We start from the raw sequence: 18,540 nt of genomic DNA on the forward strand, positions 1-18,540 counted from the left end.
AATGCTCATTCACTGCCATTTCCGAATATATTTGGGAATTGAAAATATTAAGTGAAGTGAGTTTAGTTTAGCGTCTTTGATTTTTGCTGTGCTAATGACCATCTTGTGTTTGGGAGCCTTTTACTGGGCGAGTTGCTTGTTCTGTAGCCACAAAGGGACATAAGTCTTCTTGTGCCGGTCCCAAGCCCGGATAAATACAGACGGTTGTGTCAGGAAGGGCATCCGACGTAAAAGCTTGGCCAAAACAAACATGCGTATCAAACCTCTCAAGATGGAGGACGTTCATTTGCTGTGGCGACCCCTTGAAGGGAAAAGCCGAAAGGAAAAGAAGAAGAAGAGACTCAAATTCCAGGACCCGGAGAATATTGAGTTTTAGGAATATATAAACATTCAATGCAGCGTAAGAAACATTCGACTCTCTTCTTTCAACAGAAAAAAAGACAATTCCTAAAATATATGGGTCTGGAGTTATATGAGTTTGAAATGAGGGTCTTGTCCAAAATACAATGTAGTTAGTACATATACATATATATTGGTTTATATAGTGCTTTCACAACAGCTGAAGCTGTAACAAAGCGCTAACATGGAAAAACGGGAAATGCTGCCAACCAACTGATTATTGAGTTTTAGGACTACATAAACATTCAATGCAGCATAAGAAGCCTTAGAAAAAGAGTTAATTCCTAAATTATGTGGGTTTGGAGTTATATGAGCTTGAAATTAGGGCACCTGTCCAAAATACATTGCTTGGTTATAGTGGTTTAGCGCTTGGATATAGCGCTTTAACAACAGCTGAAGCTGGAACAAAGAGCTAACATGGAAAAAAAGGCACATGCTGCCCCCTTGTGGAAGGGAAAAATATTGCCAGAGGTCTGGCCAGTGCTTTATCGGCACCCCAGCAAGAAAAACCAAAACCTGAACAAATTTGGGAATGGCACTCTATGTCATATTTTCAATTCCCGAATAAATTCGGTAATAGCAGTGAATGAGTTTGTGACTTTATTTCTCAACTGTTCTGGAATATTTTAGGGATGGTGTAACATGGCTGCGGATGTGTTGTCCAAATAGATTTTGTCATTATACGTACTTTTGCAGTGATTTCATCATCTGACTTTGTTCTTTTGGTTTTGATTAGAATGGGGTTCAATTATGTTTTGCTTAGTTTTAAATAGACTCTCAACCACTTGTGTCTTGTCAAAGTGTTCTTCGTTGCTGGTCAGTTTGTATTTTGGTCCCCTGATTCCATTTAGTCCTCAACAATGTTCATTTACTGATCAGAGCATCGTCATCAAATGATGAGTAGTTTTACTTGATTTGAATCTTGCAGTGCCAATGACCATTTTATGTTTGGAGGGGCTTTTTAGCGAGCATCTTTATCTTAAGTTCATAAAGTTGCTTGTTCTGTAGCCACAGGGGGACACAAGTTAATGTCTTCTTATGCCGGTCCCAAGCCTGGATAAATACAGAGGGTTGTGTCAGGAAGGGCATCCGACGTAAAAGCTTGGCCAAAACAAACATGCGAATCAAACCTCTCAAGATGGAGGACACCAATTCATTGTGGCAACCCCTGAAGGGAAAAGCCGAAATGAAAAGAAGTTCATTATCCTATTGATCTCTTGTTTGTTATCTCAACCCTTATCAAACCTCGACGAGTCATGTTGTTTACTGTTTAGCAACTTTGAAGGGTGTGTGCGTGTGTACAACAGCCTTGCCTCATCCCTGGGTCGTCGTTTTTGGCTGAAACTGAAACTGAACCGATTTTTTTTGGCTCAAAACATGCCTGCAATATTTGGGGTGTGTGTACAAAGCATAGGCACAAGTGTGTGCGTGTAGTTGAATAACTCAATAGATTGACGCAATTGGTTGTACCCACTTCTGGGATTCAATGGAGCGTTATGTTCCTCAAATTGAGGCTATTATCGGATTTTCTCACCTCAGCCTCCAATCAGAGTCTACACCTAATGAAAGGGGAAAGCGTGACTCTGACTCTCTGCCAAGAGAATGACGGTGTAGGCGGGCGGGAACGGGATGTTAAGTGTGGGTGCGCGTGTCGTCATCACACACAGTGCAGAGCGGAGCGCCCACCCCCTCTCTTGCTCCTTCAGTTATTCTACTGCATCACCTCAGTCGGCTTCCATTGTTGCCAGCAGAGATTTTACATTCAGGCTTTAGGATGAGTTTGAGCTTCACACCTACCTTTTCTCTTCTCCTCCTTCTCAACTACGGCATAAACGCCATCCCCTCCCCGTTCCAGCTGGCTCCGGACACCCCGGCACCGGCCGAGCCCACTCCGACCCGGGCTGCGGCTCAGATGGACCCCTGCGAAGGTCAACCCTGTCTTAATGGGGGTCTCTGCCTGGCCCTTCTATCTCCAGGCGGGCCAAAGGACGGCTGGGAGTACACCTGCACGTGCGGTCAGAGCTTTGCCGGACGCAACTGTGAGGTCAGTGCCGAATTTGTCTTCATTTTAGAGAAAACAATGATGAAGAACACACATCGATGTTTCCGCGCCCTCGGACAAAACAGAATCATTCCTCATTTAAGGATCTGGTCTTGCTCCCGAGAGGTTAAAAGTCATCAGCAGCGAACAGACTGCCGAAGGAAACAATTACCCCAATGTGGCCCGCGACAAAAATGTAATATGCCTCCTCCCACCCCCTTAGATAGTCCAAGTTGGCCTCCCATTTACATTGTCATGTTACAATAAATTCAGTTTGAAATGTATTTATTAGGAGTAGAAATTTGTGATCAGCAAATATTTAAATACCTTAAAAACTGTCCAGTTCATATTCAGAAAGAATTTGGCTTTGGAGGAAAATGTGTCTGAATTGTAGAAAAATCGGGGATGGGGTCAAATTTTGCTTCAAAATTTCCACTCAAATGAAGACAATACATAAAGACTTGATCTTGGCTTTACTCCCTTGTGCTTTCTACTATCTTTGTGACTGCTGTATTTCCTGTATATGATAGTTGTCCATGTTAAGCGCTTTGTTACAGCTTCAGCTGTTGTTAAAACGCTAGATGTATCAATATGTATTGTATCGTATTGTAAGAATTTTGAAGTAGACATGACAGAAGCCCTGATTGGACCACCGTGCATTGACTTTGTCACCTGTGAAGTAAAATCTTCTGAAACATGTTTACTGCAATTAGCGTACAATCGATAAACAGGCCTCCTTACAATATTACAAATGCGCGACAATATTTCTGGTTTGTTGTACCGTTTTGAACAAAACACTGCCATGTAACTAGATAAATTCCTTGTGTTTTACTTACCCGGCCATTAATTTGTGTCCAACAAAAGAAAAATTATTTTCATGCGTACCGTAGAAGGACTAGCTTTTTATATAAAGGCCATGTGACATTACTGAGCTATGGAGGCGCAAGGGTTGCGTTGCTGTGGCAACAAGGGGGAAGTGTGCTAGGACGAACTCTCACTTGAGTTTTGTGTGTCTGCGTGTGTGTGTGTGTGTGTGTGTGTGTGTGTGTGTGTGTGTGTGTGTGTGTGTGTGTGTGTGTGTGTGTGTGTGATGAACACATTTGCAATGCATCATGGTTCATATTGTTTTGAATGTTTGAAATAAATAGAAAGCCCCAAATGGTAGTGAAGAAACCTTAGACCGGCTTCTTTCATCAGAAAAGTTAATTCCTAAATTATATGGGTCTGGAGTTATATGATCTTGAAAATGAGGGCGGCTGTCCAAAATACAATGCAATACAGTACAAAGTGGTTTATGTAGCGCTTTAACAACAGCAGAAGCTGGAACAACGTGCTAACATGGAAATTGGAGTAATGCTGCCCCGTTGTGGAAAAGAAAAAAAACGCGCTTTATCAGCATCCAAGCATTAAAAATCAAAACCCGAACAAATTTGGGAATAGCGCTCTACGTCATATTTTCAATTCCCGAATAAATTTGTGAATTAATTAATAGCCTGATTTGATTCTAACAAAATGGACGCCCATTATGTTAACGTGAAAGGGACACTCGACCAGAAATGGTGAGCCACATGCTCATTGAGTCGTCCTTTGATTCAAACCCACCACTCACCCCCTAAGTCCAATCCTCATGTAGAATTTTAAGTTGTGCTATCACTAAATTGAGTTTTTGCACTTAAAGTTGGTTTGCTGTTCAACAGTCTTGTGCCATCCTTGAATGTTTTCCCCTTTGTTTCCCTGCATGAGTTACTTAATTTTAATTGTTCATATACAAAGATCGATCTTTTCTTTATCCATTGAGTGTGTGATGTTCATCGGTTTCATATAAAATCAGACACATTTTGTCCATATAATGGCATTGTTGTCGTACATCGTTTTAGGAATGAAGCATTTAATGCCCGTGACACAAACTGCTTCCTTTCTTCCCCATATTAGTGATAATAATAATAATAATAATAATAATAATAATAATAATAATAATAATAATAATACATTTGATTTATAAGCGGCTTTCAAAATACAGTCACAGGACACGTTTTTCTGTGGGTGAGCAGTGAAAGCACACGCACTTGTGTTCACTCAACCTGGAACTGACTCAAATAGATAGAAAGCAAGCTAATAGATAACTACCCAGATAGATAGCTAGCTAGCTATATAGCTATAGTTAGTTAGCCAGATAGCTAGCTAGATATATAGCTAGCTATAAATAAATAAACAAACACTTTGGGTTACTGCAGTGGAAATGTTAACATGTTAGGTTATCATGGGCGCACAGAGGGGTGAACTACAGTTAAATAAAATATTCAAATGAACACACAATCGGCATTCCTCTATTATCTTCTTAAATTAACAATTCATTGAATTTCTAGAAAACACGATGATTGATATTGGACAGAATTCCAGCTCCATTTAGAGCAACTGTCCAGCAGCCCCTGTTCAAGGTCCCAGAGAACCAGAGTCTATCCTCCATGATTTAGTACAAGCAAAGGACGAATCCTGAAAATGTCCACTCACAAGGTGATAGGCCAAAATTGGGCCCTGTGCCATCGGAGTGTCCTCACTGAATGATGTGACACAAATACCAAAATATGTTGTCATTGAGCTGTTGCCCAAATACTTTGGCTCTTCTTCTGGATTGCTGCTGTCCACTTGAGGTCAAAATCAGCGGAGCACGGCTGCTGCTGCTAGCTGAATACAATAGTGAGCGCGTCTATGAGTCATGCCAAGGCCTAAAGAGAGAACCCACAAGCACCGCAGAGGATAAATGAGTCTGCTGCAGTGTGACGAGAGGAAAGCTGCAAGGTGAATGGCTGAACTTTAACTGACTCACCAACAGGTGGCAGCCATTAGGCCCCATTGGGTTTCTTTTCAACGACCACTAGCAGCATTCTTTTACATTAAAATATGCTTGTCTCTACAAAATGATGTATTGAACAAACAAGCCAAAAACAAATGTTTCCCTTGTTGTCCAGATATTATTTCTCAGAGCAGCTGCAATTAGCGTTGGTACCTCCACTATACGCTCCTCTTTCATCTAGAACTGCTTCATGTCATCACAAAGAGGGTACAGCAAGTCCTGAAGAATGAATGACTCTCTATGTCTTTTTTTTTGTCATATTGTCTTTGTGCTGTCATATTATTTGTTATTTAGTTTCTTTGTTGTTGTTGTCCTTTTGACTTCAAGATGGCGCCGCGAGAGTGGCTGCCTTTCCAGCAGCTCATGTATTTTGTTTTTCTACTTTCATTCCTTTCATCACTTTGTTGCTGTGAAATGTAAATTTCTCCACTGTGAGACTAATAAAGGCAAATCTAATCCAATCCAATAGTTGTCTGTTACTGTAACACGGTGCAACAAAATCTATCTCCATTTTATTGCACTTGAGCTGGTGGCCAACACAAACCTCAAGTCCGGACTAACTAGAATAATACATCTTTGCCCCCACAGACCCTGCCCTGTTCTTTCTTTCCATCCCTCTGCTTATTCATTCACCATGGAAACTGGAACAGCCGTCTATAAAGCCTTCATTTTGATTTGTGTCTTTGTGTTTGTGTAGTGGTACATCGTTCTGCGTCCAATTAAGTGAAGCTCACACTTCTGTCATCTCTTTGAAACTCTTTGCTTGTTAGTGAGTGGAATAAGAAAAAAAACATACTGTGCAACTTGTTTACTTCTTTTAACAAGAGGATTTTGGGGGGTGTTTGCTTCACTCGAAAGTCAAAGAACAAACATCTATATGTTCTATTAATGAAAAAAATGTGAAAAATAGCTCTCACTGTCGCGCTCGCTGCATGCGTTTGCTTTATAGATGTGCGGACTTGTGAGTCTTGATTTCCATTTCACACGTTAGCTAGACTTTTGATCTTAAGAAGTTCAAAAGGAGAAGGAAGTTATTTGATGCTTTTAATGTGGGTCCACTTTATACTGGAGATGATAGGCTGTGTTGTTGCTATGGTGATTACAGACCAGCTGCGTTAGTTCGGGGTAATATTGGTGGAATAGTTAAGACAGCTCTCAAATTGTGTTGGTGCTTGTATTTCTTTTCTTTAACTCGGTTTCATGGAACAATGACAAAATGGGTGTTTATTAATGTTTAAAGTGTCCACTTGAGCTCAAAAGGAGCTTTTTTTCCTTTTGTGTAAAACCATGTCATACTTTGTTCAGACATTAAAAAGGATTGCACCTGATTATATTCTTTCCCCGCCTTGTTACCCTTACCTCCGAAATTAAAATATCTTTCTTCACTCGTTCACTGCCAGACTTGCAAAAATGTGTCCACTCCAGTGCCAGGGTATTTCGTCATTGTTACGCGAATTCCAGGACCCACGGAATATTGAGTTTTAGGATTACATAAACATTCAATTCAGCATAAGAAATCTTAAACTATCTTCTTTCATCAGGAAAAAAGGTCTGGAGTTATATGAGCTTGAAATGAGGGCAGCTGTCTAAAATACAATGCAACACATACATATTGGTTCATATAGCACTTTAACAACAGCTAAAGCTGGAACAAAGCGCTAACATGGAAAAAAGGGAAATGCTGCCAGAGGTTTGGCCAGCGCTTTATCGGCACCTAAGCGAGAAAAACAAAAAACAAAACCCGAACAAATTCGGGAATGGTGCTGTACGTCATATTGTCAATTCATGAATGGCAGCGAATGAGTTAACATTGAACTGAAAAATGGGACATCGAAGATTTCAGTGATGATGCAGGAAATATTTTTTTGTCCTGTTCACATTCCCGAAAAATGTTGGGCAATTAGGTGCTGCAGCTCAGCATTATTAAATTTTAAACACAAAGCAGGCCCAAGGCGTCAGTAAATGAAGCACTTCCTTTGCGCCCTGCTTTAATAAAATAGCAGCAAACAAAATGGCTGAGAAGTTATTTATGATACTTTCCAAAGTCATGATGAAATTCTGTAAAATAAATTCAAAACTTTTCCTGACATTCATAAAGTAATGTAAATAAAGCTAGACAAAATTGAGATTTTTTCACATTTGTTTCGAGTTTTATGAACACATTACTCAACCTTATATTACATTTTCAAAAATATTTTGGGAGGTCACTTTGTTTGCGATTTCTGATTATTTTGCATGCAGTACATATTCAAATTGGATTTGATTAGCCTTTATTTGTCTCGTGGTGGAGAAATTCACATTTCACAGCAGCAAGGGATGAAAGTAAGAAGAAAGAAAAGGAAGAAGTAAAAAAACAAAATACAGGTGCTCCTGTCAAGGCAAACAAACAAAAAATGAAATAACAAATAATGGGAGACAACACAAAAGACAGACTGTGATTCAATCTTGAGCACTTTCTGCACCTTCTTTAATGTATGAAGCAGTTCTAGATTAAAGAGGAGAAGATCAAAGTGTCTTTTTCACCAGTGGATCAGGGACGTCATGGTGAAATGTGCACGTCTGCTACAAACTAAATCTTGGAAGGAAACACGAAGCTGTAGCATCCATTGACGAAAAGGGACTGTCTCACATCTCTTGTCTCACGGGAATCTGCTTACTGGACAACCGACGCCTCCGGACAAGTTGTGTCCATAATTTGTTAAATCACTTCAAATGACTTCTACTGAGCGTATTTTACAAAGATGCCACGCCATATAGCTATGTTTTACGTTTTGAACTCGCGCTGAATATTCAGGAAGTCTTGTTTTCGAGTTGATGACGACGCCTGACGTCACGTCACGTCTGGAACGCCCTTGACCAAGAAAGCGACACACAATGCATTTTGGGAAAGTGGGACCTTGGCTTAGGCACTTAATTGGTTCCCAGAGTGTGTAAGGCGAAAAGTGTGTATCCCAAAAATTAATTTCCCATAGGAAACCATTACAATGAGAATAATCGGTTCCCAGGTCTCTATAACATTTAATTTTCAACTAAATAAGACTTAAAACTACAAACAATACACCTTATTCTATGTTTAATAAATGTGCTATTGTATTGTAATGAAAGAAATACACTGCACTTTATAATAAAGTCGTTTTATTTACCTTTCTGCTGGTCGTTGATGGCTTAATGGTGGTGGCAGGTCGGAGGGAATTGCTGTTTGGAAGGAGTCACATTCCATAAGTACTGTAATTAAAGAAATAAACTGTAGTGTTTAATAAAGTTGTTTTATTTACCTTTGTGATGGTCGTTGATAGCTTGATGGAATGGGGTTCAGACTTCTGTTCCTGTGTTGTGAAAGTCCAGGTAGGCATCTTTTTCCAAAAAAGGCCGGTCTCATCTGCATTAAATACTTGCTGAGGAAGGTAGCCTTCTTCTTTCACCATTTCGAGGAATGATGCCTTGTAGGTTGTATTAGGTTCATCCTGTCTACTTGATGTATAATTTAAAAAATGTTTTAAATTAGATCCCTTGTAGGGTTCAGCAGCTTGACTGTCAGAACTGGCTGCCTCACCAGGACGAGTAACGCAGTGGATCTCTGCACGGCGCTTAACGTTCTCGAACATCCGTTGCCAGCTTTAAAATCATCAATAAACTGCGAACTTCCAGTTTCCCGCATGACGATGTCAGAGTGAATTTGCAGTGCTTTCTCGGATATAATTGCTTTATTCACGCTGTCGCCGGCCAGCTGCTTTCAAGTTTTTCAACCTCTTCTATTGCCCGAGACCGTTGCTTTGACAGCACGGAAACACCTTTATCAACACACGCACCTTTAATAGCTTCTTTGTTGCGAAGGATGGTAGCAATGGTGGACTTAGCACATTGCTACTAGGCCATTAAGTCAGACAAACACACACCTCGTTCGTGTTTCTCAATGATCTCCTTCTTCTCCTCGACTGTAATTTTGTTTTGTGTCTTCTTTGGCTGAACACGAGCCTATGGTGGGGTCTTTTTTGGTCCCATAACAGCAAAAGTATCCGTGATAAATCCTTGAAGACGAACGATGTGTACACTCAGAGAAAGGGGGTGTGGAAAGGGAGGCCGGCTGTGGTGCTGTTCGGTCGTGTGGTTAGGTGTTCTTCCGCCGAAAATTACTCCGCCAGTCGTGGTGGGGCGGCGCTCCGTGTGTATCCCGAAAAGTAGTGCGTATGCCAAGGTTTTATTTTCAGAAATTTAACGTTTGTAAACCGTAAGGTTTGTAAGGCAAGGTGTTCGTAAGCCGAGGTCCCACTGTACTTTGTTTGGTCTGAAAACTTCCTGTTGATCCCTGTTGATAGCGAAATTAGAAGGAAAACATAAATAACGCGATGGTGAATCGTTGTGTGTTGCACCAAGACTACTATTTGATACTTGTTGACACAAATTCCCAGCAGACAAATCAGCCCATTTCCAACGAAGCTTGGGCGCCATCTTGTGCATTTTCGGGGAGATACATTGGAGTCCAGACGGCTCAAAATCACACGAAAGGACTTCTTTCATCTATTGCAAACATTTATATTTTCCTCTTCTCAACTGTTTGAATCATATTCATAATTGAATGAGTAACAAGAAAGCATCTTCTCCGAATCTGAAGCCATTGTTTTGATTCTAGAGCAAGGCAGGACGTCCTGGCGTGATGTCACGAACAAGGGGTCATTTTGAATTAGTTATGGGACAGTTTAAGTAATTTTTATTGGTGTTTTGCATTTGACGAAAAATATCAGCCGGAGTGTTTTGGGTATTTTAGATGCTATAAAACGTTTTTTCTGATGTCAGTTGGGAAACAGAAAAATGGTGTCGTTGTCCTTTAAATTCCAAGCCGCGACATTATGCATGCAGTACATATTTATTTGTCTTACTTTTAGTAGACTGAGATGCTGTTCATCATCCCAGCTCAGGGATACTACTCAGATTCACAGCTTGTCTGTAAAGTCGATCTTGCAAAGTATGACTTTAATGAAGCCAAATGTCTACCAAGGGGATGTTGGTATGCTGCTATGTGTCCCTCATATCGCTCCACCGCAGACGATAAATGCCGGGCTAAAGCCGTCAAATCCCTTTGGTACCAACAGAGTAGCTCCAGCAGAGAGTCGAGCACCGAGTTGTCTTCAGCCTGTGGCGCTGCTGCAGACATGACGATTAGCACATATTCACATCTGCGCCTACGCGGGAAGAAGCTTGGAAATATACTGATAAAAAAGTGCAGAGATCCAGTATCTGACTCTTGGTGGGTTTGTTCTTTTTCACAAATTACCAAGCAATGTAATATTACACCAACCACACAAATTTATCATCCTGGGCACAGGTTACGTAAACCAGGTTCAGACTGTATGCGAGTCACAAACACAATTGAACTCTGTGTTGACCTTGAATTCAGAATTTTGCACCTCTTCAGCAAGAAAGCTGCTGAATGAGAGTCACGGCTCATGTCCAGAGCACGTTCACAATATGAGGACCAATTTTGGACACCGCGCTTGTTCTCTCGCTTTGAAAATCTCCATGGCAACAGAGTGATGACGAGGTCTGAGCCCCTGGAGCAACAGCTGGGAAGTACGGAACACCAAGCACGAAAATGTTCGAGCATGCCGTGTCCCCTTGCGCTGTAGATAAACAAGAGATATGTCCATTTATAAGACAGTGGCTGGTCAAGAAGTTTGCTTCTTTGCCTGATCCAGTTTCCTTTAATATACAGTAAAGTCTCGTTATATCGATATCGGATATATTGATAGTCCTGGTTATATCGATACTATTTCTATGCACGCACGGAGAAAATTACATGCAAACAGGGTCGGATATATCGATAGTCCCGGTTATATCGATATTTTTTCGGACTCCCGAGAATATCGATATAACGAGACTTTACTGTATTGCCTAATGTGGCGAACATCCCCTTTGGGGTTGCCGGAGCACTTAATGAAAAAGTGCATTAAAAAGAAATTAGTCTTATCACATTTTGTATGACAAAAATGAACAGGATGTTCCATTCCCGCTGGTCTGCGTGTCTGAGACAAACTCAAAGTGGCAGCAGGAGCGGCTGAAGAGCCATTTTTGTTGCCCGTGAAGGATTGTGATCTGAAAGCCTGCCATAAAGCATATGTGAAAAAGATAAGAATACCCTTTCATTTTGTACCAAAGATTTTTTTCCGTCTTGAGCCATATTAATTCATATCGCCATGTGGACAAATTACTACAGATTTTTATTGCTCGTCAATATTTGCTGTCATATAATCCATATTGATTTATATAGCGCTTTAGCAACAGCTGTAGCTGTAGCAAAGCGCTTAACATGGACAACTATCCTGTCCACTATACAGGAAATAAAGCTGTCACAATGATAGTAGAAAGCATAGATGGAAGGGAGAAATAAGACCTGAATCAGCCCCCCCCCCAAAAAAAAAAGTCCAAAGCGATCTTTATTAATGCTGCTAAAAAAAAGGTTACTCTGGGGGTTATATGAAATTAGTCACGATCACCATGCAGCCCAGATAAATATGTATGTAGTTTTTTCGTCTTAAATTAAGTAAAATGAAATTTCGGGCAAACCAATTAGAGGACAGAATAATGTTGATGCCATGAGTGACTTCGCTTTTGCCTTGTGAGGACCAGTGTTGCTATAATTTGGGATATAGAGTAGTTAGTTTTTATTTCGTATGGACTTCAGTTTTTTTTTTAATGTATTTATAATGTCACAGTGTTTCGTTTCACATCATAGTTAGGGCTCTGAATGCAACGAATGTTTATGTACTGTATATAGCATACAGTATAATATGTCAACAACAAATTGATCAATAACAAGTTTTGAAAGCAGCAGCTAGTGAGATGGTATTATTACATTGATTGCAAAAGAGACGCTGAAAATGATATTTCAATGTTTCTAAAAGAAAATGAGCTATATTTGTATTCTAGCAAGAAACATGAAGCTTATGCATGTACCGTATTTTCTGGACTATAAGGCGCACCCCTTATGAGTGGTATTTTTTCAAACTTGTATAAGGTATAAGGTGCACCAGACTATAAGGTGAACCTTCAATGAATGTCATGTTTTAAAACGTTTTCCATATATACCACATTATGAGGCGCTACAGTAGAGGCTGTGGTTGTGTTTTATACATCCCCGCATGGACCGCGCACGAGTTCTTCCACAGGGGGAAATGGAGTCACTGGCTGCTATGCTGACAGCAGTTAAGAGACCTATGGTGGCTCAATATTACTTCAAATATAAGGCACACCGGCTTATAAGGAGCAAGTTCATCTTCTGAAGAAAAGGAAGGCTTTTCGATGCGCCTTATCGTCCGGAAAATAGGGTAATTTGCTTTAGTGGGTCGCGTAAAATGATCGAGCCTCTGTTTTTTTGTCAAACACCTGTGACGTAGTGGCTGAAATACAATTGGACTCACGCGCCAAAACAAATCATGAAAACAAATCTGAGGAACCAGGCTTATTCAAAGTTGTGCAGCGAACATAAATGGTACAGAATGAAAAGAAACGGAATTCAATGTGAAAATAAGAAATTAGGTTACAAATGCAAGTCAGTATTCCTGATACCTTCAGCTTCAGCTGATACCTGATACCTAGGATTTTAGGCCGGTAAAAAAAGGTCTTGCCGTTGACTGATATAGGATGTAAAAAAAGCCCATAGTCAAGAGCATATTCCAACACAACCATGTTATCGTATTTTCCAGTGTATAAGGTGAATTTTCTTCAAAAGATGACGCCAGTGCACCTTATATGTGAAGTAATATTGAGCCACAACAGGTCTTGCAACTACTATCAGCAGCCACCAACTCTATTCCCCCCTGTAGAAGAAGCAGTATGGGATCTATAAACCATAACCCCAGCCTCTACTTTAGCACCTTATAATGTGGTGTGCCTTATATAAGGATAACTTTTTTTAATCACGCCTTTCATTGGGGGTGCACCTTATAAGACATTGCACCTTATACACCTTAAAATACGGCACTTGCCATGTGTTATCCGAATATGATTGACAGGGTTATCCAAATCCCTATGGGTGCAACGGTGGTCAGCCGCTTCAAAACCATATACAGTAATTGTATTATAATCTTGTAACACATTGTTCTCTTAAATCACTCCCCGATCGCTACCCATTCTCCTTGCTTTACTCCTCCCCTTTATGCTATCATCCATCAACGGCGGCGTGTCAGGGTGAGCGTTTGACATAATTTTGTGAGTGATGATGTTAAGGCAATTCACTATACGAACCCATTTTAGACATCTTTTCTACTTCCTTTCACATCATTTTATTTTCTTGGACTTCCTGTCATTTAACATTCTGCCGACCATCACATGACGTCATGTCCTGTCCGTCTTTATAAAAGACGGACAGTCAGCCTCTCAGTCAGTCACAATTTATGCCGTCCCTAAATTCAAGAATCTTTTTGGTTTTACTTTGGATTCTTGCTTCATTAACAATGAGCTTAACAGATGATGTCTGGCCAATCATACTCATTCATCGGCCGTTTTTTCGACGACTTTACAGGGACCTTGCTTTAGAGTCTTCAAGCCTCTTCTGGCTGTGCGCTAAATTATTAATGACACGTCTAAAGACATGAAAAACATGAAGTAAAGTTGAGAAGACTCGAAGAGACTTTTCAAGCGTGTTCGCTCCTCTGAACGCTCCACCGCGGCCTCATTATCATTTATTCACGCTTTGAGGCAAAATTGAAACCAATCAAGGTACTTTGCAATGCTGATGTGGGCTCACTGCAAGCGCATTTTGAAAATCCTCCTTGAAGCCGCTGGGTAAGAAGCTAAAGGAGTTTTGCGAACGAATGCATGATGGATGATTTGATGTGCAGAAACAGACATTAAAGTCTTTAAGACAACGCCCTTTTTTTCTCTCTTTGACGGAAGTATTGCACTTTGTTACGACATGGATGAATGTAAAGTAGATGAGAACACATTAAGGAAGAATATTTTAGAAAAAGATGACTGAGTGTTTATTTTTGGAATCATTTCTGCATTGTAATCGTATTTGGCGCCAAAAGTAAATTTTTGTCTATTGGATTTAAATCATGAGTACCTGATGTCTGTCATGACTCAGACAAAAGTGGGAAAACTGAGTGATGAACAACAAGAGTGTCGACAAAAGGGATGACATTTATTGCTGGGTGGCTCTCCAACCGGCAGAGATAATAAATCATTTTAATTATAATGTGAACCTGATATACTGTTACTGACCTGGATATTGGAATGGTAAACCTTGTCTAGACAAGGCCGCGATGAGAAAAAGGAGCATCAGCACAGAGCGCCTATGCGTATGTCGCGGCTTGAAATTGAAGCGGATTTACGTAAAACGGGATCTGTGAGATAATCTCTTTTCGTCAATGGATGCTATAGCTTCATGTTTGCTTTCTACATTTAGCTTGTAGCATATACATGCACATTTCACCATGATGTCATTGATCCACTGGTGAAAAGGACACTTTGATCCTCTCCTCTTTCATCTAGAACTGCTTCATACAACAAAGAGGGTGCAGAAAGTGCTTAAAGGACAACCAACATCACTTTTTTGTTTCCTAACTGACATCAGAAAAACTTTTTATAGCATCTAAAATACCCAAAACACGCAGGCTGATATTTTTAGTCAAATGCAAAACACCAATAAAAATGACTTAAAGTATCCCAAAACTACTTCAAAATGACCTCGGAAATGGTGAGTTTCAGAAGGTCCCGCCCCCTTGTTCGTGGTGTCACGCCAAGACGTCTTGCATTGCTTAAGAATCAAAAGAATATCATGAGAATATGATTCAAATATGTTCTGAAGAGGAAAGTATAAATGTTTGCAATCGATTGAAGAAGGTCTTCCAGCTCATTTTGAGCGATCAAGACTGATGTGTAGTGTCACAGAAAATACAGAAGATGGCGGCAGAGCTCCGTTGGAAGTAGGTTTATTATTCAGCTTGGAATTTTTGTCAACGAATATCAAAGAGTTGTCTCAGTGTAACATACAACGATTCACCATTGCGTTATTTATGTGTTTTCCTTCTAATTTCGCCATCAACACGGATCAACACGAAGTTTTCAGACCAAACAAAGTACTGCAAAATGCATTGAGGTGATGCAAGGTATATCCTTTCTCAGTCAGGGGCTGTTCCTTCAGTGACGTAGGGTGAGGACTCGTCACCAACTCAAAAATAAGACTGAAAAATCCGCGCGAGTCTTAAAATGTAAAATAGCTATATGCGGTGGAATCTTTTTAAAATACGCTCAGTAGAAGTCATTTGAAGCCATTTTACAAATTATGGACACAACTTGTCCGGAGACGTCAGTTGCACTTTAAGATTGAATGAGTCTGTCTTTCGTGTTGTGTCACATTATTTGTTATTTAGTTTTTTTTGTTGTTGTTTTGACTTCAAGATGGCACGCGAGAGTGGCTGCCTTTACAGCAGCTCTTTTTTTCATTGCTTTGCTGCTGTGAAATGCAAATTTTTCCACTGCAAGATTTATAAAGGCTACTCCAATCTAATTTAATTCAATCCAATCCAAAACAATACATGACCCCGGCGCAGAACACTAATGAAAAAATGAAGCAAAATCTATTTTCTTTCCCTCAAATTCATTTCTCCGTTCTCCGATGAAATCCAAATTAAGCTCGACTATCACAGGAAGTGCGATCGTTCGCAGTGACATATTCCTGAGCATCTTTTGAGTACAAGAAGGTGAATCTATTCATCAATTTGATAAAAAATGATTTTGTCAGGAAGTGTTCACCATCACGGGATACTGATTTTCCGTTGCCATCTATTATTATGGGGTGTCCTTGGCGCTTGTCTGTTGACGCCTTGGCAGAGTTGCAATCCCAGATGATGAAAAGAAAAGGGTTGTGTAACATGTTTCTTTTCACAGCATGATAAGACTCTGGCAAACATAGCTGGAAGCAGATGGCGCGATGGCGGGAAAACAACACATTGCCTGTTGTGCTTTGGCTAATTGTTCCCAATCGCTCTAACTATGGGAACTCACTGGGAGTTATGGTCAAGGCAACCTGCAGCAAGATTTCATTTGCTTCACTCAGTTTCAACACAGGCAGGACTCACTTTAGGATGTGATTGTTGCCTCGACAAATTCTTGTTCAATGTATCGTATTTTTCTCACTAGAAGGTGCATTTAAGAATCTTCAATTGATTTCAAAAACTGACCATTCACTTTATAATCCAGGCCACATTATATAAATATGGAAAATATTTCAAAATGTCATTCATTAAAGGTGCTCCTTATAATCCGGTGCTCCGTATATAATAACAATAATAATAACAATAATAATAAATTTATAATAATAATAATAATAATAATAATAATAATAATAATAATAATAATAATAATAATAATAATAATACATTTCATTTATAAGCTCCTTTCAAAACTCTAAAGGACACTTTACAGTCACACGATAGTTATTTTTCAGCGGATGAGCAGCGCCAGCTATGTGGAAAAAGTTTAAAAATATGTCATACGTTGAAGGTGCGCCTTATAATCCGGTGCGCCTTATTGTCCATACAATAAGGTGCATAGACAAATTTAGTAATTTACATTGACTATGAGTTCAAAAGCTTCCGGTATGTTTTTACTTGTATATTACCTCAGACTATTTGAAATATAACATTGAACTTGCAATGAGGCTAGAAGTATTTTTTTATGCGTGGAACACATTGTAACAATTTATTCATTTATTCATTTATTTATGCATGTATTTGTTCATACGTTTTTGTGTTTATTTATGTATATATGTATTTATTTATCTGATTTATTTATTTAGTTTTTGTGTGTTTATTTGTTTTTGTATTTATTTTTGTGTAAATTTATGTATGTACGTATGTATGTATGTGCGTGTGTGTGTGTTTGCGTTTGTTTATTTATTATTAAAACCCACATCACACACATGCACTGTTTTTTAAATACATATTAAAAAAAGAGTACAGTTGCCAGGGGACTTAGTCCAAACATCATTTTGATGGTAATGATGTTCTGTTGACTGTTGACTGTTCAGCCGCTTCTCGGGACGACACTTCACATGCCCCAGGATGATACAAAATATGTTTTGTATTTAAATCACGGAGCTGCAAATTCGCTTAACTAAAATTATTTCGAATAAAGAATGATAAGACTAGAGTTTGGGATCCTTTTAGTCAAAGAAGCACAGGGACCATGCTGTTAAGTGTCTTTGTAAGCGCGCCTTTGTCCTAACCTTCAAGACCCAGACAACCGCGCATTTACTTCAAACGTTCTTAAATATTGATGCAAGGAACCAGTTTGACGGCTGTCAGGAGGCATCTATCTCTTAGCACTGCCAATGAGAGTGTGTGTGTGTGTGTGTGTGTGTGTGTGTGTGTGTGTGTGTGTGTGTGTGTGTGTGTGTGTGTGTGTGTGTGTGCGCGCGCGCACGCGCGCGTGTGTGCGTGTGTGTGCGTGTGTGCGCGCGTGTGCGTGCGTGCGTGTGTCTGTCCATTACAGTACTTGACTTTTGATCCAGCCAGTGTCAACCACTGTTATCATAAAAAAACACTGAAATCAATGGATGCAAACTATTGCCAATGCAGTATCACTAATTGATCATGCTCATAAAGTGTACCGATGGATATCAAGGCTTCAAATTATTTTTGATTTATTCATCCTTGAATCCGTTTTTATTGATATATGCTGTTCACAGTCAGGTTTAATGAGATTGTTTTACACACTTTTATTAAAATTTGTATGACTCTTATAGTAAATTTTGCATGCCAGGGGATGTATACATGTCAGTGCGGTGATGTAGCAATTCTCGTCAATAAATTTTAATCTGTATACAAGATGAATACTAATACTAATATATTTCATTTATAAGCACCTTTCAAAACTCTCAAGGTCACTTTATATACATTTTTCTGTGGGTAAGCAGCGGCAGCCCCACGCGCAAGCATTCACTCAACCTGGGAGTAACTCAAATAGATAGAAAGCTAGCTGGCTAGCTAATAGAGAGCTAATAGATATTTATCCAGCAGGCTATCTAGCTAGGCAGCTAGACAGCTAATAGATAACAAATAGATAGCAAATAGATAGCTAGCTAGGTAACTAACCAAATAGATGGCTAGTTAGATAGATAGCTGGATAGCGAGATAAATAAAAAGAAGTGTGGAGAGGAATAAATAAATAAGAAGTCAAAAGAAAAGACAAAAAGGCTAAATGGGATGAAAGAAAGTTGAGCCATAGAGCAAAAAGAAAAAAAGGC

At 39.6% G+C, this 18,540-nt stretch overlaps 1 protein-coding gene across 1 annotated transcript in view; it reads left to right on the plus strand.

The window, feature by feature from the left end:
* The first annotated feature begins 2,044 nt into the window (after positions 1-2,044).
* dner (delta/notch like EGF repeat containing) overlaps positions 2,045-18,540 on the plus strand; it is a 30,936-nt gene continuing 14,440 nt past the window's right edge. The window contains exon 1 of the mRNA XM_089014186.1: positions 2,045-2,443. Coding sequence (XP_088870312.1) covers positions 2,174-2,443 — 270 coding nt within the window. The 5' untranslated portion in view covers positions 2,045-2,173. The remainder of the gene's footprint in view (positions 2,444-18,540) is intronic.

This window comes from Hippocampus bargibanti, linkage group LG14 (assembly GCF_051943395.1).
Source record: "Hippocampus bargibanti isolate YZ-2025 linkage group LG14, ASM5194339v1, whole genome shotgun sequence".
Classification (NCBI taxonomy): Eukaryota; Metazoa; Chordata; class Actinopteri; order Syngnathiformes; family Syngnathidae; genus Hippocampus; species Hippocampus bargibanti.